A 26,185-nucleotide genomic window follows, 5' to 3' on the forward strand; every position below is an offset into this window, starting at 1 on the left:
ACAAATCCTCCTACATACGTTGTACATGTTTATCTACAGTCTTCTCTATATCCCGTTCAAAAGTGCCGAATTATTAAAGAGGAAGTCAACTCTCCCACTCTGATGCTGCTTTTCATTTAGTCGATTATAATAAGTCATTATCAGACTATAGCCACTGTAATCCGGCCCAAATCGCATATTACTTACTGTTTAAAGAAACTTTAAAAAACTTGTTTCCAGGGGTTAGGCAGCGCCATCTTAAATATTGTTTTCTGAGTCCACAGTGGAGTGTATTTCCGCCCTTACATTGAGCACTTCCTGTACTATAACCAAGCCTCCTTCTCAATCCAACGTTTCTATGGCAACCCTGCTTCCCTGTTCATAGCTTACTTGTTTATTTCATAGTATTTACTTGTGCTGATGTCTAATGTTTCCCTTTGTCAGACTTATCAGCTTCAGTTGATAAGACTGCAGTAATGGCCAAGTAGACTGTATGTGAGGTCACATGGTGTGTAGGATGAAGCTCTGATTAGCAGAGTTCAGTGTTGTGCCTTAGGAAGTCCTGATAACAGAAAGATAAGACATAGAGAGTGTGCCTTAAATCAGGGGAGATCTGGGCATGCTCAGTGACTTCATTCTACAGAACAAGGATTACAACAATACTAAGCAAGTAAGGAGATATCTACAAGCAGTGTTCATTAGGGCTTTTTGTGCTGATTTACATGGGACAAAGTTGTGGGGGAGGGTTTACAACCACTTTAAGCTTGTCTGAGAGTTCAGAAAACGGGGCGGGGAGCTGAAGTTACTCTGCAGAGTTTAGTGAGGAGAGCTGATATGGGGGAAGGGATGCCCCCTTCACTTCTCCACACAGGAACAGAGCTGAGGCTGTCAATCAGCTGGAGGTCCCTCCCATGTCACCTTTTTTCTATTGCTGTCAGGAAAACTTGTCAGAAGTGATTCATGCAGATAGCAGAGGAACCAAGCAGTTGAGAGAAATGACACTTGGTGCTCTGTATTGAGACATGTACACACTATAGAGGAATATGCTCTGTTCATATTTCATTTCTAGGGTTTAGAACCACATTAAAGGAGTTGTAAGCCCTCGTGTTTTTTCACCTTAATGCATCCTATGCATTATGGTGAAAAAACGTCTGACACAGATTTTTCTGCTGGCAAGATCCTGCATTTTAACCTCAATAAGTCATTGGAATGTCCATGTACAAGAGGCCCAATTCATTTGTGTTAATTGTCTGGTGTTATTGCCTATTGGAATAGCCTTGTATTACACAGGCAGCAAAGGGGTGGTAAAAACTGCCCACAATGCTTTCCTTTGTGGTTGAGGCAAAATTGATTTGGCATGTTGTGTTTGACAGGTGGCACCGCCTGTCAGTTGGACTGTGCCACAAGCGCAATATTTCAGCATAGTAAATGCATGCAAAAAAAGGAATGCCGGAGGAGGCAGTATCCCAGGAAGTTGCTGCTTGTTCTGTAAGGCTCCATGCACACTAAAGCTCAAAAAAGCTCTTTCTGGACTCCAGATTGCTGGCAGAAAACTCTGGTTGAAAAACCTGCTTTTAACAGCTTTTTGGACTAGCGTTTATGGGTGTTTTTAATAAAAATACACAGAGGACACTCCAAAAATCCCACAATGCATTGAAAAAATAGAACGCTTTACACTAACGCGCGTTTTATGCGTGTTTTTTGACGGTGAAAAAACGGCACTAGTTTGAATGCAAATTTCTGGCGTTCAGAAAAAAGCCCATAAACTCCACTGCTCATTAAAGCTAAAAAAACGTCCATGTGTGCATGGACACATAGGCTAACATAGAGTGGAGTAAAAAAAAAAATGCCCAAAACTCCAATAAAAACTGCAGTTTATGAGCTCCAGTGTGCATGGAGCCTAAAGGAGCCATAGACCCTGCCACTGGTGTAAACAAGGTCAATGACCTGCGATACATTTATGAAAGCTGTCGGAGGTGCGTGGCAATCTGTTAGTACTTATGATACTTTTACATTTTGTTCCTGTGATAAATTTATAAAGAACCTTTTCCTTTAATCTTAATGCATAAGATAAAAACCTTCTGTTTGTAGTAGCCTCCCCAGCACTCGCTACTTGCTTGAGCCCATATCTCTCTCCAACGATGTCCAAGTGTCTTAACCATCCGGGACTCTCTTCCTGATTGGCTGAGACACAACAGTGGTGCCTTTGGCTCCCGTGCCTGTCAGTCGATCAGGGGAGAGAGGGGGTGGGACCAGGTCGGGGATTCGTGTCTGAATGGACGCACGGACCTGTGATTTGGGTACCCCCATAGCAAGCTGCTGGCTGTGGGGCACTCGACGGGAGGAAGGGGTCAGGAGAAGCTAAGAGGGACCTGAGAAGGGGGGGGGGGGGGGGGGTCGGGGTGGCTCTGCAAAACCAGCTGCACAGAGGAGGTAAGTATAACTTTTTTTTTTTTTTTTTTTTTTTTTTGGGACTTTACACTTTAAGAAATGCCACCATATAATTGATTTAAAAAAAAGTGGAGGACCTCTTCCATTGTGAAGTAAATTGTCACATATATTGTGCCACAATCCAAATTCTGTCTGAGGCAATTCCTGTAGCATACAGTATACACCTTACCAACAATTGCATGAATCTGTCACTACTTGTACAGATGGGAGACTGATTTCTAATGAGTGACTACGACACTTCTTCTTTTAGGGATTGTGCCCCATCTTTGGCACAGTTCTTTGACAATTCTCTTTTTAAGTTGCTCTCGCACTGATATTTGATGCGTTCCCATTACTTTCCAATTTCTTCCTGTAAAACTGCCCCTTTGCAGGAGAGGTGCTGCCAATGTTTTGTCAGCGTTGAAACAGATTTACATCAATCTTTCACATGAATGGATCGATTGGACCACCCATTGTTTACACCTGCCTGTATCCAATCCGGTCTGCCAAAAACAGACAGATGGGCCTCCGTTCCCTACCTGTCTAGTGCAGTGACGGCAGTCCTCAAGGCGCCCCAACAGGTCGTTGTTGTTGTTTTTTTTGGCTTTCCATTAGTTTTGCACAGGTGATTTGATCAGTTTTACTGCCTTAGTAATTACCACAGCTTTTTCATTTGAGGAAAATCCTGAAAACGTGACCTGTTGGCTTGCTCCCCTTTCTGGTGTCCCATGTCTTCTACAGCCTCTGTTTCAGATCTGCAGCCTTTATAGCATTGGGATGCTTCTGTTAGTGTTAAATGTCTGTGCTATTGGCTGCATGTTGAGGTTCTTTCCTCAGCCTCTACAGAAATCAGCAGTGATGAAAGGGGTTGCAGACATCTGAAAATCCTGTGAGCGTGTCCAAGAGTCTTTCGGAAGTTTGCAGTGCTGGAACAGAGGGAGAGGTAGGAGACTGGGCTGCTGGAGAGGAAAATATACAACCCCTTCTCTGGCAAAAAGCTGATGGTTTATAACTTTATAGCTTTAGATGCCTGGCAAGGGTTCCATTTTTTAGGAGTGGCAACCTGGGTGGTAATTGTGAATTGACTTTTACATTTATGGTAGAGGTGGATAAAGGGTTCTAGTTTTAAAACTGTAATGTGCCTTTAGCATGACCATACTTCTTCTTTACAAAGGCACGTTGATGTGCTTACAAATTTGTTTAGGACATTGGGACTCTGGAGCAAGCCGCATTTTATTAAAAAAAAACAATGGTGGCGGGGGGGGGGGAATCCTGGCACTCTGCAGTGTAGTTGAGCATCGTGGGAAATGTAGTTTGAAAACATCAGGGGTGCCAAGGTTCGCCATCACTGCCCTAGAGAATAAAATGGAGATCGTTGCAATATTTTGTCGCATCATATTTGCGTATTGGTCTTACAAACGCAATTTTTTTTTGGGGGGGGGGATGTAAAAAATGAAAACTGTATTTAAAAAAAAAAAAAGTTTTATGAAATGTTACGCAGAGTAACTTGACACCTAGCATGTCATGCTTTTAAAATTGCGCACACTCTTGGAATGGCGACAAACTATGGTACTTAAAAATCTCCATAGGCAACTCTTTAAATGCTTCTACAGGTTACCAGTTTAGAGTTAAAGGAGATCTTGTGGTAGAATTATTGCTCTCGCTCGAACAATCGCAGTGATACCTTAAGTGTGGTTTGATCACCATTTTACATATGTGGGTGCGACTTGAGCATGCGTTCACTTCTGTATGCGTCTTTATATCAGTTATTCCTTTTTACAACGAATATAAACAAATGAGCCTGACAAGGCCTCTTTAATGTGAGATCTGGGGTCAAAAAGACCTCAGATCTCACATTTTACACTTAAATGCAATTATAAAAACTTTGTCCACAAAAAAAGCCCTTTTTAATGCCGGAGGTGGAAGTGACATTTTGACATCGCTGTTGTCCTCCAGGGTATAGTTGAGTGGGGGCCCATCAGTATGTTGCATCGAATCGTAAGCGTCAGAAATGACTGGGGGGGGGGGGGGTGGCGGACTGCAAGTGGTTAAAGTGGAACTTCATTCTCTCAGTCAACATTGACTATTTTTAATCCTTATGCTACCAGCATTAGTAAATAGATTTTTAACCGGTTCCTGACAGACTCATGTACTTTACAAATGTCACCGCTGCACGAAACCCTGTATGGGCACGGGGTTCCCTTTTAAGAGCCACCGGAGGCACGTGCCCTTTGTGTGGCATGTGCGCGTGCAAACTAATCCCTGTTCTGTCAGGGGAGAGGAGACATATCGTTTGTCTCCTCTTTGTAGAAACAAAGATATGTCTCCTCCCCCGGTCAATCCTATCCCCTCACAGTTAGAACACATATAGGGAACACACATTTAAAGCCTTGATTGACCCCTAGTGTTAACCCCTTCACTACCAATGACATTTACACAGTAATCGGTGCATATTTTATAGCACTGATCGCTGTATAAAATGTCAGTGGTCCCAAAAATGTCCGACCTGTCCGCAATAATGTAGTCCTGCTAAAAATTACAGATCATCACAATTACTAGTAAAAAAATAAACAAATCATAAATCTTTCCCATGGTTTGTAGACGCTATAACTTTTGCGCAAACTAATCAATGCTTGTGCATTATAATGTATATAATAATGCTTATTGTGATTTTTGCAAAAAAAAAAAATTGTGGCTTTTTTTTTTTTTGTTTATAGTGCAAAAAATAAAACGCGAGGTGGTTAAATGCCACAAAAAGAAAACTCTACTTGTGGAAAAAAGACGCAAATTTTGTTTGGGTACAGCATTGCATGACCGCCCAATTGTCAGTTAAAGCAACGCAGTGCCAAATTGTAAAGTGTAAAATTTTCTTCAGTTACTTCCTGATTTCTATAGGCAAATGATGGCATACATCCCAGGAGTCTGCAGAAGGGGAGGAGGGTCTTTCTCAGCTAAGCATACCCTGCTTCCTGCATGCCTAAGCTAAGGACAGATGGCTCCCAAGAAGTAAATGCTACATGAACCATCTGCCCTTATTCAAGATGGCCATGGCTAGAAATGCTGTTGTTTGTGTGTGGAGTTTATTTTTTTTTTTCTCAGCAAAATTAGACATTGGTTTTGCTTTGAATGTTAAAAAAAATGAATCAAATAGTGTTTTTGGTTTGTGGTGCTCAGAAGCAGTGTAGTTCCACTTTAATTCAAAACAGTTGCCAACCTGCAAGCAGCGATTCCTGTAATGACTCAGCCTCAGGAGACTCCTCCTTTCAGCTTCTTTATATTTCAGAAGGCAGGCTCTGTATCGTTTACACAGCCGTGCCTGCACACAAGTCATAGTAATCACATGTTCCAGGAAATGTGTGGGGATCATCGCAAAGCATGTTTGGAGACGTGTTCCAACCAGGCAGATATATATATATATATATCTCCATCCCTATAAACAAAGCAACAATTTTTTTGAAAAAAATAAACTTTTTGCTATAATATCCCAAAAAAAATATTCTAATTTCATCAGTTTAGGCCAATATGTATTCTTATACATTTTATTTTTTTAGTAAAAAAAAAAATCGCAATATGCGTATATTGATTGGTTTGCGCAAAGGTTATAGCTTCTACAAAATGGGGGATGGAGAGAGAGAGAGAGATATTCTCTATCATAAACCTTTTTTTTTTTTTTTTTTTTTTTTTTGTTATACTAGTAATGGCGGTGATCATCAATTTTAAGCAGGATTGCGGCAGACATAACAGACGCTTTTGGGACCATTGACATTTATACAGCGATTAGAGCTAAAAATAGCCTCTAATTTACAGTCTGTCTGTTTTACCCTTTCTGCCTCTCTGAGGATCAGCTGCCGGGTCACGCGTGCTCCCCCTATACCCCCTTAAAGTGGCCGCCGTACAGCGATTCGTGCAGGGGAGCCAACCTGCCGCTGTATAACGGTGGCTGGTCGGCAAGTAGTTAATATATGAACACTTACCTGTCCAGGGAGCCTGCGATGTCAGCACCCCAGCCGATTTTCCGATTGGCTGTCGGTTGCTGCTGCCACCATCTCCACTAAAGGAAACCGGCAGTGAAGCCTTTCAGCTTCAGATGGGTCCCTACTGTGCATGCACGAAGTGCGCTGCGCTTCCTAATTGGCCCAGCGGTAGAGGAAGGAGGTGAGGGACGGTGCCGAAAGTGTGTACGGGCACCTGTCAAACGGGTACTCATTACCCCCTGAAAGGTGCCAAATGTGTCACTGGAGAGGGGGAGGGAGCAAATAAGTGAAGTTAAACTTTTGGGTGGAACTCTACTTTTTAAGAGTGATAGCATTAGACTAGAAATAATTAAAATGGTGTGAACATCAGTATGATTTTGCTTTTTAGCCATATATACGCTGCAGTATTTTAAAGACCTTAGCTGTGTATTCCGCTTCTTTCTACTCAGCTTTGTGAATGAACAAAGGGCACATGTATTGATGATGCTGTAATTGTATTTTCTTAAATGATTAATAGAATGATTTTTGAGATTCTTCAATGCCATTTACTGCAGCTGAGAAATTCTCCCTGGCTGCAAAAAACTGTAAATGCGTCAATGTATAATGTGAATATATTTCCCAGGAGGTAGTAATTCTATGTGTAAGGCTGGCCATACATTATACAATTTTCTTATTCAGGTTCCTTTTAGATTTACCTTCAATTATGTAGTTCAAGGGTCTGCCTGATTGCATACACATTGGTGTTTAGGCTTGACCCCCATGTTATACGGTTTTGATAAATCTAAAGGACTGTGTGTATGTGTGGCCAGCCCAAGTTTTGTGGCTATCTGTAGGAGACTAAAAGGAAAAACCCTTTCCAGGACCGCCAAAGTTTAAATTAATTTATTCCACAAACTTTTTGGTTCATGCCAGTGGTTATATTTTCTTTTTTTCCTTTTTCACACTTCTCATGTATACACATGACACTTGATGTTTGAGTGCTGGCAATGTTCTAGTTTGTCCTAAGGCTTCATGCGCAATGGCCATTATGGCAAAGCTACTGGTGTATGTGTGTTGTGTTTGTTTGTTTTTTTTTTTTTTTTTTTTGCGTTTTATTTATTTTCCAATGAATTAAAAACGTTTAAAGCTGGTAAACTGCGTTTTTTTTTTCTTTTTTTTTTTTTTTTCTTTTTTACAGCTGAAAACAATTTTTTATTTTTTTTAAGCCAAACGCCCCAGCCAACTGATAACAGTCTGTGAGTGCACACGATAACATGATGGAGGTTTTATTGACTGTAGAAAAAAATGTCTGACGCCAAAAAACAGCAGCTGTAAAAATGTCCAGTGTGTATGAGGCATAACTTTTAAATATTTGCTAGCCAGCTTCCTAGAGTAAATTGGCATACAAATGTAGGCTTAAGTAGAAAAAAAAAGAATACTGAATGCTGTTTTGTACAGTTATCAGAATGCTGTATCTTTTGATTGTGGTCCCTTTTTTTTTTTTTTTTTTTTTTTTTTCTTTAGCAAAAAGCAAGACTGGTTATAGCTGGCAGTCTTACTTGGTGTCCAATTGTAAGCTATGCTTGGTAGGAAAATGGGAGGATCACTTAGCTTGAATAAAGATAGAGTAAGTCTCGGGCTCTGTTCACATCTTGCCATTCTGAATCACCATGCTTCGGCCTGCGATTCGAAATGGCGACTACTTGTGGGACGCCTGTGCGATTCCCGTCACTTCCTATGGCCCTCTGATAGCAGCAAGAATTTGTCGTGATTTGCTGGGCGACAATCGCGGTAAAATCACGCAAACAGAATTGAAGGAGCCTCTCGCCCAAAAGAAGTACAAGAACTTTTGGGCAACGGGCATACCTCGATTCTGTTGCCGTGATTTTACAGCGATTGCTGCATGATGAATTGTGGCAAAATCGTGCCATTATAAGTGATGAGGATCCCATGGCGTCCCGCAGTTTGCCTCTGTTTTTAATAGCGGCGATTTCCAAACGCCAAGATATGAATGGCGCTTACAGCTCAGAAAAAAAGCTGCTTTTACAGGCATTTGAGCCTTTATTTCTGTAAGCTTGAGCCCTTGATTTTTCACGCTTTGATGCTTTTTGATGTTACTGAGGCTCTGAAGACATAGAAAATTGTGTGAGTAGACCCGAGTTTGTTGCTACCGGACTCATCCATTAATGCAGGCAACAGCATGTGGTGAAAATTTGTTTTTTTAACTATTTTTATATGTTCAAAAAGGATCAATTTTATCCCCCTTTTTAAAAACTCCTCTAAACGCAGTTTACTGCGGTTACAAGCATTTGCCTTTGAAATGCTAGTAAACTACACTCCTAAATGTGATATTTCTGCTATTAAGAACATAACTATAACATCCATTGCCATAAAACTACTGTAAACGACTGTAACTCTACACATGAGAAGATCATGAGATAACAGAGGAGAGTTCAGGGGCTGCTGAAAAAAACAAAAACGCCCAACTGCTCCTAAACTTCACTTTAGCAGCTGTAGTGTACATGAGGCCTTTATATGGGATTGTATAGCAACTTGTTTCTGAGTGTTTAAACCCTGCTTCATATTTCTACATAAAGTAATAAACCATTAGACTAGCCTGAAGCCGAGTGCACACCAGTATTTCTTTTTTCAACCCTAAGGGTTGAAAGGCCGCTGTACCAACTATCTTATGTTGGTACATCAATCTCCCCTGCTGTTGTATTGTGTTTTTGACAGGAGGACCCCCATTCTCTCCCCATAACAGAGTGCTGATCGGTAGCCAATTGGCAGACCCTTTTGGGTCACACCCCTTTGATAGAAGCCCACCTGACTCCATTGCATATGGGTCGAATGTCGGCCATGTTTCTATTGAACCGGTCGATGCAGCCCAACATTCGGCCCGCGTGTACTAGGCTTTTTTTTTTTTTGTTTTGGTTTTTTTCCTAGACAAGGAATTATTTAGAACTTAAAATGGTGAGCACTGGTTTATTTTGGTTAAAAAGGCAGGGAGTTGTTGTGCATCTATACACCCTCTGTAGATATTTTAAAGCCCATTTACACCCTGCATTTTTGTCATCATCTCCAGTACCATTTGTCAAAAGATGCACTTGTTAGGAATGGCAACGAAAAAGGCAGCAACCAGTTTTTATATATACATTTTTTTTTTTTTTTATTTTTTTTTATTAAGTACTATACAGAACTGAATAGCCATATGGTTTTATTGGTAGTTGTAACTTGGATTTGGTAATATGTACATGAGTTTTATTACTTTTTTAACCCTAGGATCAAACTATTGTGTGTATGTCACGGTACAGAAGCTCATTTTGTTTGAATAAGCTGCTTTACCTGTGAGTAAAGAAGTCCCGGGTGCTGTGTTTGGCGTTGTGCAGGGGTGCCATTAATTAAAGTGGTTGTAAACCCTTACAAACCACTTTGACCTACAGGTAAGCCTAGATTAAGGCTTACCTGTAGGTCCAAGAAATATCTCCTAAACCTACACGATTTAGGAGATATTTGCCCGAAGACAGGCACCGCTGTCTACGGTGCATGCGCCGTAGACAGCGGCGCGCAGGCGCACTGAGCGCAGCATTTCCAACAACGGAGCTGCCGCGCGTGTCGGCTCCCATGCGCGGGAGTGACGTAATTGCGGCTCCGCCGAATAACAGCGGCGGAGCTGCGAGACCCCACCGAAAAGATGGATGCGCCGGACTACAGGGGACAGCGGTGACATCGCTGGCTCCTGTGTCAGGTAAGTGACACATAATGGACTACTATGCGATGCATAGTAGTCCATTATGCTTTGCCTTTGCAGGGAATGAAAGAGGAAGTAAACCCATTAGGGTTTACTTCCTCTTTAATGGCACTGCTAAAGCGCAGTATGTTTTGTCTGCGGGTTAATTATTATGCACACATTCCCAACCTGCAGATATGTTTCATTCATTGGGCCCTCTTTTTTTATTTTCTTTTTAATTTTATTTTTTGTGCATCTTTTCCAATGTTTTTCATAAATGGCAGCTGAACTAAGTCTATGGTAGTTTTATGGCATTCCCAACCACAATTTTTGAGTATCGTCACACTAGTGGATCACTGTGGGGCCCTTGTGCTTCTCTTACTGGTGTGATGCAAGCTTCTGAACAAGATTCCGGGTTTCCTGGATTGGCCCTATAGGGATCATATGTGTGCATCTCCCATACAGGACAGATGTCCCTGATGTTATGTTGTACCTTCGGGTGAGGGGTGCCTTGAATGTGCAAAAACCTGTCCTTTACTAGTAAATTACCCAGCCCTTTGTTGCTTCAGAATAGGATTCTAAAAACAATGTTGGGTAATGTGACCGTTCAGTTTTTTTTTAGTGGACGCTAATGTTTGCCATGCCTTATTTACCGCCACGTAACACTCAGTTGGTGCACTTCCTTACAGCTTTAGTACTTTTTATAGGGTTAGCTGTTACTAGTGGCATGCAAGCTTTTACACTTATGACTTCTACCTTTCCATGCTAATGACTTGCTGTTTTTCGAAAGCACACTTAACGCTGAACTCCAGGGAAATTTTTAAATATGTTTGCATTAGGGCCTCCACTTCACTGCAAGGTTTCAATGCTTGTTTTTGCCTTGGAAGTTTTACTCTACCTTATCCCTCACTCCCTAGCAGCTAGCGGTTGCGCCAGGTTGGTAATAAACCTTGGCATCCTAACGAGTACTCTTCCTGCACAAAACGGTAGCACACCGGCATTACATTATCTATCTCACAAAAGTGAGTACACCCCTCACATTTTTGAAAAGTTGTAAACCCTCGTGTTTTTTCACCTTTTAATGCATTTTATGCATTAAGGTGAAAAAGCATCTGGCAGTGACCAGCCCCTGATCCCTGGAATTTTACACGCCGGAGATGCGCTCTTCCTCTGCCTGGGGGTTCCCGGCTCTTGATTTGGCTAGAGTCCCACATTCGTGTCTATGAACGCAAATGCTGGACTCGGGAGTGTGCACCCCCCCCCCCCCCCCCCGGACGGTTCTCCTAGGGAGTTATCTGATGCGGGGAGGGACCCCAGTATACAAGGTTCAGGGACACGGTGTGCAAAACGAGCTGCACAGTGGAGGCAAGTATGTGCGTGTGTTTTAAAAAAAAAATTAAAAGCCTTTGCGATCACTTTAAGCAATAGTTGGACGACACAGACCATTATGACCCTTAAAAGTGTAGGTCTTTCCTTTTTAGAAAGACCAAGGCGTTTGTGGTACAGTTTCCCACCATCGAAAGGCACTTGTAAACTTTCTGAAACTTTGACAGGAGGAGTTCTGGCAGACCCAAAGCTTCAACAAAATCGGAAGACAAGTTTCTGAGATTCAATAGCTTTTCGTGGCAGGCATCTCAGTTCAACAGCCTGAAGCCTAACTTAACACTGATCAACTTAAAGTGATTCTAAAGATGAAAACTTAAAAGTTGTTTGCAATGATTATGCCTAAAACAGTTCAGATTCTTGAGTCCCCGCCACTCTGCTGAGTGCCTTTTATAGAAAGCTGGTTGCCATGAGCACACTCGTGCATACTCGCTCGTTCCCAAGCCAGCTCTGTGCCCCCCTGCCAGGAAGGAGGACCAATGAATAAAAATGTTTAAATCTTTGGGTTCATCAGACAGGGTTTTTGTATGCCGTCTAATAGGTGAACTGATGATTCCTCAATATGTGTTTCCAGCTGTCAAACGCTGAGGAGGAAGCATAGTGGTCTGGGGCTCATTTTGCTGGATCCAGTCAGTGACTTGCAGAGTGGAACCCTTGCAGCACCATGCAATACTCTCTGGAAGACCCTTAGTTGGTCAGGGGTTCAACCTACATCAGGATGACCCAAACCTACCTCCAGGCTGTGTCAGACTACCTTTTGAAGAAAAGAACAAGTCGGTAAGCTTCAAATCATGGACTGGCCAGAGCAGTGTTGGGAAGAACTTTCCGAACAATTATTTGATTTCCTTTGTAGAAAGAATGCCCGGGGTGTTCAGCTGTTGGATTACATTTTGCTAAAGAAAACGGTTCCATCATTTTATTTTTTATTTTTTATGTACAATCGTTTATTTGTTTTATGCTTTATTTTCAGAGTACATTAAAACATTAAACTGCGTACATTTCAATAGAAACTGGAAAAATGGGGTTGTTCTAAAACTTGTAACCAGTAGTGTATAATGGAAACTTCAGTGGTATTATAATAGCTGATCATTTTTTTTAATTCTTTGCACATTTGTGTTCTAGCCACGGTATCTAATTAGAAGGTATCTGTTTAGACGGCAGAGATTAATTAGGTGAAGCAGCTGTTATGCTAGTGCACAGGGCACAAAGGACTAAATCGTTTCAGATAAACAACCCTATACCTTGACAACATTCTATTTCTGTCTTGCACAATAATATGCAATCTACCTGACTAAAATTCTGTTATTAACCATTTCCTGACCACCTCACACAGATATACTGCGGCAGAAGGGCACGTAAGGCAGAATCGCGTACCTGTATGGTGCAATTTAAGAGGCAGGTTGCATGCGCGTGTGCCCCTGAGAGATTTGTGGGCGCGATTGCAGGTCCTGCGGACTCTATTTTCATGGGGATACTAGTGATCGTCTCATGGAGAGCAAGAACAGGGAGATGCCAATGTAAACAAGCATTTCCCCTGTTCTGCCTAATGACACTGATCACCGCTCCCTGTAATCTGGAGCGGTGATTAGTGTTGTCACACACAGGCGCCCCCCCCCCCACAGTTAGAATCACTCTGACACACTTAACCCCTGCAGTGGCACCTAGTGGTTAACCCCTTCACTGCCAGTCACATTTACACAGTAATCGATGCATTTTTAATTGCACTGATCATTGTATATGTATGTATCCAATCTGTCTGCCATAATGTCGCAATAAAAATGTCTGATCGCTGCCGTTACTAGTAAAAAAAAAAAAAATATTAATAAAAATGCCATCAAACTATCCCCTATTTTGTAAACGCTATAACTTTTGTGCAAACCAATCAAACAATTATTGTGTAGTATATTCACTTGGATACAATTTGAAAGCGTTTCGTTTTGACCTCATATTATATGGTTTTCGGTAAATCTATCTAAAATCACAGGTAATATAATTTGCTCAGTGATTGCAGTATTCTAGTTTGCATCTCCCCAAGGTAATACTTTAAAATCTGGCTTATTAGTGAGTCATGAGGACAGGCGTTGAGAACAACTGCCTAAGGCCTCTTTCACACGGACTGTCAGTTTTTTAGACGGACCTGAACGGACACTCCATAGACCTATGTAGCGTCCGTGTCAGCGGTGACATGTCCACTGACATCTGGCCCGAAAAAGTGTGACCGGGGAAAAACCTATTTTTCCATCCATCTGAGGATCGGGTGACGACGGACTCTGCGGTCCATCCTCATCCGATCGCAGTAGGGGAGAGCAGCGATCTGACGGGTCCGTCCCTGCACAGTGTGCCGAGACAGACCTGTGATCTGACTTTTCAGCCGGGATCGACGGAGTGATTCCCCCCTATGAGCAGAGCGGGCTCTGTACACGGACACGTCTGTGTGAAGTAGCCCTTAGACCATGGGTCCTCAGACTTTCTCAACTAATGGCCAGTTCACTATCCTTTAGATTTTGGGGAGACAAGGCAGTGGCAGTAGAAAATGCTCCAGTAGTATTGATCAGTTAGGGTTGACAATGCCCCAGAGTCGATGTGATCTGTGAAAGTAAAAAATAATCTTGTACCTGTGGTTGATATGGGAAGAATGGGCACGTGGGAGGAGGAATCGTGCCCCCTCATTGGTGTCTTTAGTGGAGTTGAATCTTGCTACTGTCGTTGAGAGAAGCAATTGCAGGGATATGTGATGAATGTCATATTCCAGACAATGTGCACTTTAACTTGAGGTCTCGTCAGATGTAATCAGAGGGAGGAGAAAAGTTTTATCCTAGGTGTCAGTGAAGAATTGTGCCCCATTGTTGGCGTTGGTTGAAGAATTTCACCCCTTCTTTGGTAGTGGGAGGAGAATTGTGCCCCATTGTTTGATGGGAGGACGAATCTCTGCAGTTTAGGGATGCGCACTTCAAGTATCTCTAAGTGCTTTAGTGCAGTGCAGAGATGTAAGGTGATTGTCAAATTCTAGGCAACATGCACTTTAATTTTAATTTGTAGTGTAAAGAGCCTCCCCTGTCACTCCAGTGTGAAAGCCTGAGTGCTTTCACACTGGACCGGTGCACTTGCTTGGGTGTTAAAGCAGTGTTTCTCAACTCCAGTCCTCAAGGCGTCCCAGCAGGTCATGTTTTCAGGCTTTCCATTATTTTGCAAAGGTGATTTGATCAGTTTCACTGCCTTAGTAATTACCACAGCCGTTTCATCTGAGGGAAAACATGACCTGTTGGGCCGCTTTGAGGACCTCTTGAGTTGAGAAACACTGCGTTAAAGTGTCCTGCAAGCAGCATTCCCTTCATCGGTAGCTAGCGGAAGGTTGAAAGTGCCCCGCTAGTGGGCCGAACAAACAACGATGAAGCACCGCTATATCGTCTCAGTGTGAAAGTGCCCTTAAGGACACTTATGACAATTTTTTGGGGAGCCAGTGATACGAATACGGTTATTGGTTCTAAAAATATTCACAAGCACTGTATTAATGACAGTGGCTGGGAAGGGGTTAAAGAGGAAGTAAACCCTGATGTCCGGCACATCCATCTTCTCGGTGGGTCTCGCTGCTCCGCTGCTGTCATTCGGCAAAGCCGCGATGACGTCACTCCCACGCATGCGGTGCCTGTCTTTCGCCAAATATCTCCTAAACCGTGGACCTACAGGTAAGCCTTAATCTAGGCTTACCTGTAGGTCAAAGTGTGTTGTAAGGGTTTACAACCACTTTAACCCCTTGATTGTCCCAAATGTTTAACTGTGTGCCTAACTTGTTTACATAGGCAGATCACAGTTCTGTGTTTCGTTCCCTGACGATCGGCGACTGCCGGTGGATATAGAGTACCCGACACTCGCCAATCAGCTTCTGTTGTGTATGATAGCAGAAGTGAGACACCCGCAGTGTTGGTGTGTGTGATATATAGCGCACAGGTGGCACCCTGTAGAAGTAAAACTGCTATTGGGTGGTCTGGAAGTGGTTAAACGCAAAAAAAAACGTATATTGCGTTAATAAATTGGATGTTTGTCAGTACAACATAAGCAATTCATCTATATTTAGATAAATGAGGCCACATTGCATAACATATATACTTCCTATGGAGGCTTCTTTCCATCTTTTGCGTTTTGTGAATTTTCATATTGTCGTCATAGCTGTTTGTTTGCACCAGGAGGGGGAATAAATCAGGATTTGACTTTAAACCGCTTTTGGTCTGACTCCTGATAAGCTACAAAAATGCTGTCTTTGCCATCTAGAAAATTATGCTAATGATTTTGAGGGTAATCATCACAATGTTAATTTTGTTTAATTTGTTGGGCTGCAAAGCGTAGACCTCCTACCACGTTACATAATTGAAAAGGTGACCTTGCTTTTAGCAATGTAACCTCCTATCATCGTTCTGCCTTTAGCCTGCCCCCTAGGGATATACAATGAATAATGCCTGTATCCATTTAGTGGGAGGACATCCAGAAAGTAGAAAATCTAACCCAGGTGTGTTTTTATTGTGGATAAAATATTAGCATTTTAGGTTTTTCAGGTGGTCCTGATCGGACCTTTCAGAGTGGGGGATGTCAGCTGACACCGGCTGCTATCCGATCCTGTCCACAAAAACCAGGCAGATGGTGGTGGTCATTTTTATCCGTCTGGTGGATCGGATGGAAACTGGCAGGCGGTCCGTTTCTATCCCATTTCCCACAGCGGAGAGGACAGGCGCCCATTTGAAAGGGGTCTATGAGTTGCTATACTTGCCTTTTGTGGTTGTCCGTGTCTTGAAATACTGCCGATTCAGTGATCCCTGGAGGCTGCTACTGTTTTGCATTCTCAGGTGTGGGAATAGATGCTTCTCCTGGGAGGATGGGGAAAGCCATTTGACAAATTGTGGCTTCTTTAATCAGTCAGATACCTGCAGCTGCCGGGAAGATGTGAACCAATAGTGTTTCAAAACTCAGGGTGCTTGAAATATCTTTTAACCACTTCAGCCCCAGAATAATTTACCCCTTTCCTGACCAGAGCACTTTTTGCGACTTGGCACTGCGTCGCTTTAACTAACAGTTGTGCAGGGTCGTGCGACGTTGTACTCGAACACAATTGGTGTCCTTTTTCCCCACACAGCTTTTATTTGGTATTCGCCTCCTGTGGTTTTGATTTTTTTTTCCCCTCAGTTTAGCCCGATATGTATTTTTCTACATATTTTTGGTACTATATTGGTTTGCGCGATAGTTATAACGTCTACAAAATAGGGGATAGATTTATGGCATATATATCCTAATGTTGTAAAGTGCTGTGTAAACTGGCATTAATACAGCAATCAATGCTATCAATATGTAAAAATTTCACTGTCAGTGAAGGGGTTAACACTAGGGGGCGATCTAGGGGTTAACTGTGTTCCCTGGGAAATGATTCTTACTAAAGGGGAGGGCACTGACTAGAGGAAGTGACGGATCGTGGTTCCTAGCTAATGGGAACACACAATCTATCACTCCTGTCAGAAAAGGGAAGTGTGTGTTTACACACAGTTGTCCCTGTTCCGCGTCTCCCGCTCCCGACTGGGCGCGTGCTGGTCACCCCCGCTGTGCAGCGAGCGCGCCTGCTATCCCGGCCCGACCGCAAGCCAATGTATATCTACAACGGCTTTCGCAGGGGAGCCAACCTGTCGCAGTATAACTGCGCGCGGTTGGTTGTGAAGCAGTTAACGTCTACCATAAACATAGAACTGTAAGGAAAACCCACCATACTTGCATTTTAAAGCAGGAAGAACCCTTGCTCTCTGATTTGAATATATATAAAAAAGTGTGACCTGGTCTTGGGAAAAGTGTTACATACTTGGACCCCTTTCTGGAGGCATTTTTCAGGTACTTTAGTGCAAAAAATAGCACCTGTAAAGCACCTGGGAAAAAAGGCTCAGCTGCAATCCCAGTGTGATAGACCGAGTGCTTTCACACGGGGGCACTGCACTAGCAGGGCGTCACAAAAAGTCCTGCAAGCTGCTTCTTTGCAGCGCTGTAGGAGCGATGAATACACCTCTTCTTCTAAAGTGCCCCTGCCCTTTGAAATCGATGAGCAGTGCAGACAAACCGCTGGCAAAGCGCTTTTGCGGAGAGTTTTAACCCTTTCGGATGCTAGCGGGGGTTAAAATCACCCTGCTAGCGGCCGAAAAGCGCTGCAAAAATGATGGTAAAGCAGCACTCTACAGCTGAACCCAGGCACTGGCAGTGTGAAAGTGCCCTTATAGCCTCATTTACACTTTGGTTAATGGGCAGTAAAAATATGTGGATAAGCAGTGTTGAGCTTAGTACACGCTGCTAGAGTGTGGTGGTTCTTCCCCCCCCCCCCCCCCCCCCCCCCCACCTCAGGGGGCTGAATGAAAAAAGAAAAAAAAACGGACTCACGAGGAGCCGTTTTACTAACAATTAATACAGCCATCTCCCCTGCTGCCGCCACGCCATAACTCTCCAGTCAGTACTCTCAGCTATTGGCTGAGACTGCTGACCGGAAGTCAGTCGGCAGACATTTTTCAATCGTGCCTTTTCAACAGAAGCTGGCCCGGCTACAGAACACAGGCCGAATGTCGGTTGTTTGATGCTGCCTGACGTTCGGCCCATGTGTACTAGTGTGTGTGTGTGTGTGTTTTTTTTTTTTTTTTGGAGAGGATCTGGGAATTTAAATCACTTTTGCCATAACTTGCTAATTGTGATTGTTATTTTGTTATAGGCTACGTTCACAATTTTAGGAAAATAGTGTATGTTGGAATGTTGTTTAACCTCTCCCCTACCGCAGCATGATATAAATCATCACAATGGCACGGGTGGGCAAAAGGGGAGTACATGTGTGTCCCTTTTAAGTAGCGGCACTGCAAGCGCCGCCGCGTTCTCCTTGACCGCGGACTCTGTCCGCCGGGTGCCCAAGATCTTGTCACGGAGAGGTAGAATGGGGAGATGCCTTTGTAAATAAAGCATTTCCCCGTTCTGCCTAGTGACATGACAGATCACTGTTCCCTGTCATCGGGAGCGATGATCACTGTCATGTGTTGAAGCCCCCCCACAGTTAGAATCACTCCCTAGGACACACTTAACCTCTTCATTGCCCCTTAGTGGTTTTATAGCACTCATCACTGTATAAATGACAATGGTCCCAAAATAGTGTCCAATGTGGCAGTCACGATATAAAAATCGCAGAAATACTTCCATTACTAAAAATTGCCATAAAATGACCCCCTATTTTGTAAGGCAATACATTTTGTACAAATCGGTAAACGCTTATTGCGATATTTTTTGGGGGGGGGGGGGGGGGGAAATGTAGTAGAATACATATCGGCCTAAACTGAGGGAAATCAATTTTTAGATATATATTTTTGGGGGATATTAAAGCAAAAAGCAAATTGCCTTTTTTTTCCCCCCCTTCAAATTGTCACTTCTTTTTTTTTATAGCGCAAAAAATAACCGCAGAGGCTATCAAATACCGCCAAAAGAAAGCTCTATTTGTGGGGGAAAAAAGGACGTCCATTTTGTTTGGGTACGATGTCGCACGACCGCGCAGTTGTTAAAGCGACGCAGTGCCGAATCGCAAAAAGTTTGCTTGTCAGGAAGGGGGCAAATCCTTCCGGGGCTGAAGTGGTTAATGTAAGTTTTGTTTTGTTTTTTCCTCCCTATAGGACACGTGCATCGTGCACACTCTCCGTTAGCAGTAGATCTGAAGCTGGACTACTGTCTGGGGGGTGGGGCTTATTTTCTAGGGCTTTGCTAAACATCCCTGGGGCTTTCCTAAAAAGGTGAACTTGGCCTTTTATACTACTTTTACTTTTTGGCCTGATATTTTTTTTTATTTTTAAAGATAGTATTTTCCACGTGAACACAAAGCGTTTGATATTGTGACACTTTTCAGAGTTGTAAGGACTGAGTACAGAGAGTTACAACTTATGTTAAGTATTTGAAAAGAAATGTGTGTTTTTACTATAACCATTTTATGTCTCAATGCCGTTAAATATAGCTGTCTGTTGTGTTTTATTACAGCTGTAATTATTAAAAACATCTCTAGTCAGACTTCTGTGCTTAGCACTGTGTATACAGCAGGAAGTGGGATCTAGTTTACCTGCCGCTTTGTCATGTGAGATGAACGTCACTTAATGCAGAGCACAGTGAATGTGTCCCCCCCCCCCCCCCCCCCCCTTTCCAGTAGTACACATAATGGGGGTTACCTGGCTAATGAGGATATTCCAGTCTGCCTTCTTGAAGATTAGAACTCAAGTCTGATTTGATTATGCCTTATTAACATCTGATTTCATTGTTCAGTAATCTGAGGTATCTTTATTTTATTTTATTTATTTTTTTTTTTTTTCAGGTCACAATGACCAATGAAGAACCCCTTCCCAAAAAGGTCAGTTCACCTTTGTGTGTTTTTAATTGTGGTGTGTGGGTTTTATTTATTTTTATTTTTTTCAGTTTAAAACTAATATTTTATTGTTTTTTTTTTTTTTTTCAGGTTCGCCTTTCTGAAGCAGACTTTAAAGTCTTACCAAGGGAAGAGTTACTTCTAAGGTAAAGAATAATCTTTGGCACTTTAAGGAATTTCATTCTGGGGGAAAAAAAATTAAGTCAGCCGCTACAGATACTGTAAGATTTTATTAAAGATGCACTCGCCAGCCCAGGGTTCCAGCTCTGTCTTTACCTGGGCTGGTTCTTCGCTGATTTTTCGGTGCTTCCATCTTGGATGTGGGAAGCTGACTGTGACTTTCTGGTGCTTCACAGCCGGCTCCATACTGCACATGCACAAGATGCGCTGTGCTTTCTTAATGGTCCCCCAGTCTCCCTAGACCTGCGACGTGTCCCAAGAGGTTGAGGTGGAAAGGGGGAATCGGTGAACCTCTGCTCTGCTCACCTAGGCAAACAGAGGTGGAAGGGGGTGGGGGCAGGTATCCCTCAAAAATGGTTAATAAAAAAAAAAAGTAGTTTTCCCGTTTTAGGATCAGTTCCGCCTTTAAAGCGGTAGTAAACTCTTCCCCATAAACTTTTTTTCTCTATTGAAATCATTAGTAAACACTGTACAAATTGCTGTGTGTGGATGTCTCCTAACCTGCTCCGTTTGCTTGTAATTTATCCAGTTCATTTTCGTGATGTCAGTGGTGCATGCACATAATTTCCCAATTCGTAGCGCATTCATTTTGCGGTCAGTCCATTCATTACTATGCGGTGGCTCCGTCATCTCTCTGCAGCACTCTCCTGGAATCCAGCAAGATTTGCGGGATTTGCAGCGTCACGCAGGGGGTGTTAACACAAAAGCATGTTTTTGAAGCTAGAAGTTTGCATTTACATATTGATTTCTTTGGGTTCAGGGCCTTAGCGGTTGCTTTCTCAGGAAGATAGAAGAAACAGCTAGGTGCCTGCACATGCCTCTGCTAAACAAGTAGTAAACCACCTAAACAATATTGTGGTTGGTGGTCTTCCAAAAAAATTGCTGTTTGTGTATTGTGTTTTTTTTTTATTTTTATTTTTTATGTAAATCTGTCACTATAAGGGGCCATTCACACCAGAGGTTGTGTTATGCTCCATATACACTGTGCCTGCTGGCCTTCATTGTGCCAGGACTGTGGAATGTGTTGCAACTCTCGTGGATTACTTTTTGAAACTTTTAAAAATGACCCTTTAGTCAACATTACACATCACGGCACATTGTGATGCGTTGCAGCAAGTCGCACCAAGCTGCACCACATAAAATTGGGAGCTGTCCTACTTTTAGTGCACATCAATGCAGGGCTGTGGTGTGAACTGAAGCAATAGGACGTTAGGCAAATTGCCTTGTCTATGTATTGGGCAGTGCTCCCTAAGGCCAGCCATAAATTAGTCAAAAACTGAACGTTCTGTCAATCGAACGAAATGGGCACGTACAATTGTGCCATTGTTTAATTTGTTTTTCTAAACAAAATCCTGCATGTTGGATCACATTTTTGATTGCTGCGCAAAAATTGTGTGTCACAGCTGGCACACTGATGCTATGGAAAACGAACGGCCAAGAATTTTCGTTCACTTTTCAACTAGTCTATGGCCTGTTTAGCTCTGCCCAGTGGGCCTGTTTAACTCTGCCCAGCAGACAGCTGACTAAACATGTTCCAAGTTTGGCCAAGAAGAATACCAACTGTACTTGCATCTGAAACCTTTTAGCTTTTGATATGTTGTGCTTGCATGGTCTTCTGAGACAGCAGCTATGTCTTTTTAAAAAGAAAAAAAAAATAACAAAAGAATTGCCCCAAGAATCATGTACTAGAGTGAATGCCATGAAACAGGACTGCGGGCAAATCCACAGGTCAAAATGGTTGTCTACATTTTCACAGAATTCTTTTTGCCGATTTTATTTTTTTTTTTGTTATATTGACATGAGGCAGTTTACTTAAATTTAAACCTGACGTTTTTCTTTCCCTCTATAGGTGGAAGCAATATGAGGCTTACGTCCAGGCCCTGGAGAACAAATATACTGATCTGAATTGTAAGTTTTTAAGTCTTGTTAAAAAAAAAACAATCTTTGTAGTTGTGCGAAAAGGAAGCGAATGTAAAGTGGACCTGTACTAAAGTATAAAGGGTAACTGAAGCCTAAAAGCTGTGCTCGAAAAAGGCAGAGTCAAAGGGTTGTTTAGTATTGTCTGTGGTTTCCCAGCAGCTAAACCTTTCCACCCATTACTGACTTGCCATGCCTTGTTCTGTACTGTGGTTATGTGGAGGCAGCCATCTTGGTAGAGGTAGTGCTGTGCTAGCTTTTATGTTGGAGCCTCCAAAAAAAGAATCATGAGCAGCACAGTAGTGATACCACCAAATCTCATAAGACGCAGTCAGAGGCAGCAATCTCACATTATAGGCATACATCTATGCAGTGCCTAAATAAACTTGCACAGTTGGAAGTGCACTACCATTATTACTTTTTTTTTTTTTTTTTTTTTTTTTTTTTTTTAGAAATTCCAGACAAAACCTTTTTTGTCACAGTACAGCTTAAGCACAATAAATATTTTCTAACTTCTCCCTATAACAGAGCAAATCTTCATATGAGGATAAAATCTTGGCACTGTAGCGCTAAAAGATTCCCGAGCGATAGGATAGATAATGGTTATTGCACGCCTAGACTGGAGGATTAAGCCAATGCAGCCCTCCTAAAGTGGAAGTAAACCCAATGATTTTTAACATGCCGGAAATGGAACTGTTAAATGGTTGCGCTCTCAACCAAACCATCAAACCTTCCAATGACACGTGTCATAACTGAACACGTGTGCAGCTTTGACAGTTGAAGACTCAACAGAGGCCAAGATGGCTGCTTCCTTGGCTGAAGAGGCTAGGAGGGTTTACTTACACTTTATGATTGGGGAATCTTGAAACTATGAATACCGACTTAAAGAAAAAAGGGAGCAAACACCTAGTGCATTATCAACAGCACTTTAGTACAGAACAAAAAGAGTACATACACTCAAAAGTAATAACGGCATTGTATGTGAACCAAGGAACCAAAGTGTCTTGCCCCTGATGGAACTCGTGTGGCTCAAGGGAATGCCTCTTTTTAAGAGTAAAACTCTACCCTGCTCGAGGTACGTCCCCAAAAATGCATCAGCTGGTAATTTGGCAGTCACTTAAACCACAAGAGTTCTATCAGGTACAAGGTGCTTCTGTTCCTTGGTTCACGTGCAATGCTGATACCACTTTTGCTTTTGTAAGCATGTACTCTTTGTCCTTTAATAAAGTGTTGGTAAAGCGCTAGGCATTTGCACAATATTGTTTTATTCCGTTTATACAGCAAATCTTTACTCTTCCACTATCAAGCTGACCTGTCTCCCATGGTTTTCTTGGCACAATGTAAAATTATGAAGCAAAACAGTAAAGAGGGTTCCCGCTCCCACTTCCTCCCGATGCACGTGGCACCATAAGGGAGATTACCTCTCCCCCCTCCCTCTCGATAATCATCTGGGACCCGTCACAGGTCCCAGATGATTGCCTGGCCAGCCACAGTGCCTTGTGCCATGCTCAGTGCGTGCCTGGTGCCACAGAAAGGAGGGATTGACGAGCCATGGGACAGGTAAGTGTCCATTTTATTAAGTCGGCGGCTGCAGTATTTGTACCTGCTGACATTTTATTTTTAAGCGGAACTCCGTTTTATTATTATTATTGCATTAAGATTTAACATCTGTGCTGCAGCTACCCCCAGATTCCCCCCCCCCCCCCTTTTTTTCTTACCTGAGCCCATCCAATCCAGTCATGTACACAGCAGCTCCAGCTGTTGTCTGTCCTCCTTGGACAGATTGATAACAGCAGCCATGGGCTCCTGCTGCTGCCAATCAAATCCAGTAAAGCGGGGGGTGGAGACAGGTTCTGCTGTCTGTGTCAATGGACACAGCAGCGTGACTCGATCGAGTATGTACAGTCCCCCAGGGAAAGAGGTTCTCCATGGGGGCACCCAATGAATGGAAAGAACCAGGAGCGCTGACGGGGCATCCCAGAAGAGGAGTATTGGGGGCTTCTCTGTGCACAACCCTTGCACAGAGCAGGTAAGTATAGCGTCACTTTAAGCATATTGTGCCTATTCCTGCTTCTGATTACTGGGTACATTGATGGTCTTCCAAGAACAGTTAGAGACATTCAGCAGAGACTGTTAGCAATTGATTAAAGTGCTCCTGGGCAAAAGAAAAGCAGCTGCAGAATCTGTACTGTAAGTGATTTGTCATTTACGACCTATCTTGCACTGTTTTAAGGATAAGATTGCTTTAGTCTAAAGCCTGGTGAGAGCTAAGGAGGAGCTGCTGTACAAACAATCCAATTGTTAGTACAATGAGAGCACTGATCGGGTGCCGATCGGCAGACCTTTTCTGTCATGCCACTTTGACTGAACCTGGCCTGGCTGATGTACACATGGGCCGAATGTTGGCTAGTTTCTGTTGAACCGGACATTTCGGCCTGTGTGTATGGCCCTTTAGGTCACTTTAGGGTAACTTTATTGCGCTTTAGAGTTTGCCCTGAATTAGATTGGCTCCACAAACCTCGATTCCCTCCATGTCCTTAATTTCTTTGAGCAGTTGCCACTTGCAGTATTTATTATTTTTCTCTCTTAAATTTGAACTCTGACCTTTTTTGTCGGGCTACATTTAAAAACATTTTTACATTGGCAAGGGGTATTGTGCTCAGATTTGTATTTTGGAAGAGCAGGCATTTTATTTAGACATATCAATGAGCTCAGCTTTTGCAGTGTGCTGATCATGCATTTTTGTCTACAAATTGGCAACAAGGAATGTCTCGCCTTATCCAGGAACACAAATATAACCACCTCCGCTGTTTTGTTTTCCTGTATTTGGAGAGCGGTCAGCATGGGCATTAGCCTGTCTGCCTTTTGTATGTACCTATCTACAGTTCAGGAATGAGAACATAGAAGCCATCTGCTCCACATACCTGTAGTATTACATGCGTTAAATACTAGGACCATGAATGGTTTCTGTACTGCACTTCAGTCTTGTGATCACTGGGAAAACATGCATTGCTTAAAGTCAGCCCACTGCAACTAATTATCACATTTTTGCCTATCCCATGTGATGGCAGTTAGAGAAACATGGAAAATTGATCCATTTCTTATAAGTTTTGATATACAGGCATGTGTAAACTAAGTAATATTTATACTGGCCACACCATGCAACTACTCCCAGAGGAGCAAAGGTAATAGGTTATATTTATTAAAACACATTATATTCCTAGGATTAAATGAGTTGATGAACATTAAAAATTGTTTTTGATTGCTTGAGGCATACATACTTAAAGTAAATGTATAGTTTTAGGTTTTTTTTCAGTATTTCTAGATAAGCTTGCGAAAAAGATACAGAACTGTGCAACAGTTCTAGGCAGGTGTGAAGAAATTCTGTAAAGTAAGAATGCTTTTTATATATTTTAATTTATGTTTTATTAATTTACAAAATGAAGGTGAGTGGTAGAAAAATCCAAATCGACTGAATATTTGGTGTGACCACCCTTTGTCTTCAAAGCCATATCAATTTGTCTAGGTACATTTGTACAGTTTTTGAAAGAACCCGACAGTTAGGCTGTTCCAGAGACCTTGGAGAACGAACCACAGATCATCTGATGTAGGTTGCCTCAAATCCTTCTGTCTTTTTATGTAATCCCAGACAGACTCAATGATGTTTATCATGGCTCTTTTGGGGCTAAATCATCACTTCCAGGACTCCTTGTTCTTTATCCTGAAGATCGTTCTTAAAGACATTGTCTGTATGTTTGGGGTGGTTGTCCTGCAGAATAAATTTGGGGATAATCACACACCTCCCTGATGGTATGATGGATAAATATCTGCCTGTATTTCTCTGCATTGAGGACACCATTGATCCTGAACAAATCTCCATTTGCAGAAATGCAGTCCTAAACTTGCGGAGCCCTGATCTTAAAATTATAGTCTGTCTGAGGATTCCATGAAGAAACAGAAGGATTTGTGGCAGCCTACCTCCACAGAAGATCTGTGGTTATTTCTGCAAGATGAACGACTTACCTGCCAGGTTCCTTCAAAAACTGTGTGCAAGTGTTCATGGAATGATTGATGCAAGCGGTGGTCACACCAAATACTCATTTGATTTTGGATTTCTCCTCTGTTTATTTACTTTCCATTTTGTTTATAAAACACTTATATTTCCAAAAGGATTCTTAATTTACAGTTTTTTGTGTGTGTATATTGGAAGCT

General features: G+C 42.4%; 1 protein-coding gene across 1 annotated transcript in view; it reads left to right on the forward strand.

Moving 5' to 3' along the window:
• Positions 1 to 26,185, forward strand: part of LOC143987526 (pre-mRNA-splicing regulator WTAP-like) — a 94,556-nt gene that overhangs the window by 6,211 nt on the left and 62,160 nt on the right. Inside the window, exons 3-6 of the mRNA XM_077486309.1 lie at positions 18,916 to 19,107; positions 19,826 to 19,861; positions 19,967 to 20,022; positions 21,906 to 21,964. Of these exons, the coding sequence (XP_077342435.1) occupies positions 19,006 to 19,107; positions 19,826 to 19,861; positions 19,967 to 20,022; positions 21,906 to 21,964 (253 nt within the window). The 5' untranslated portion in view covers positions 18,916 to 19,005. The remainder of the gene's footprint in view (positions 1 to 18,915; positions 19,108 to 19,825; positions 19,862 to 19,966; positions 20,023 to 21,905; positions 21,965 to 26,185) is intronic.

Source organism: Lithobates pipiens, unplaced genomic scaffold, assembly GCF_037356315.1.
Source record: "Lithobates pipiens isolate NorthernLeopardFrog02 unplaced genomic scaffold, aLitPip1_a1.2 Scaffold_18, whole genome shotgun sequence".
Lineage (NCBI taxonomy): Eukaryota > Metazoa > Chordata > Amphibia > Anura > Ranidae > Lithobates > Lithobates pipiens.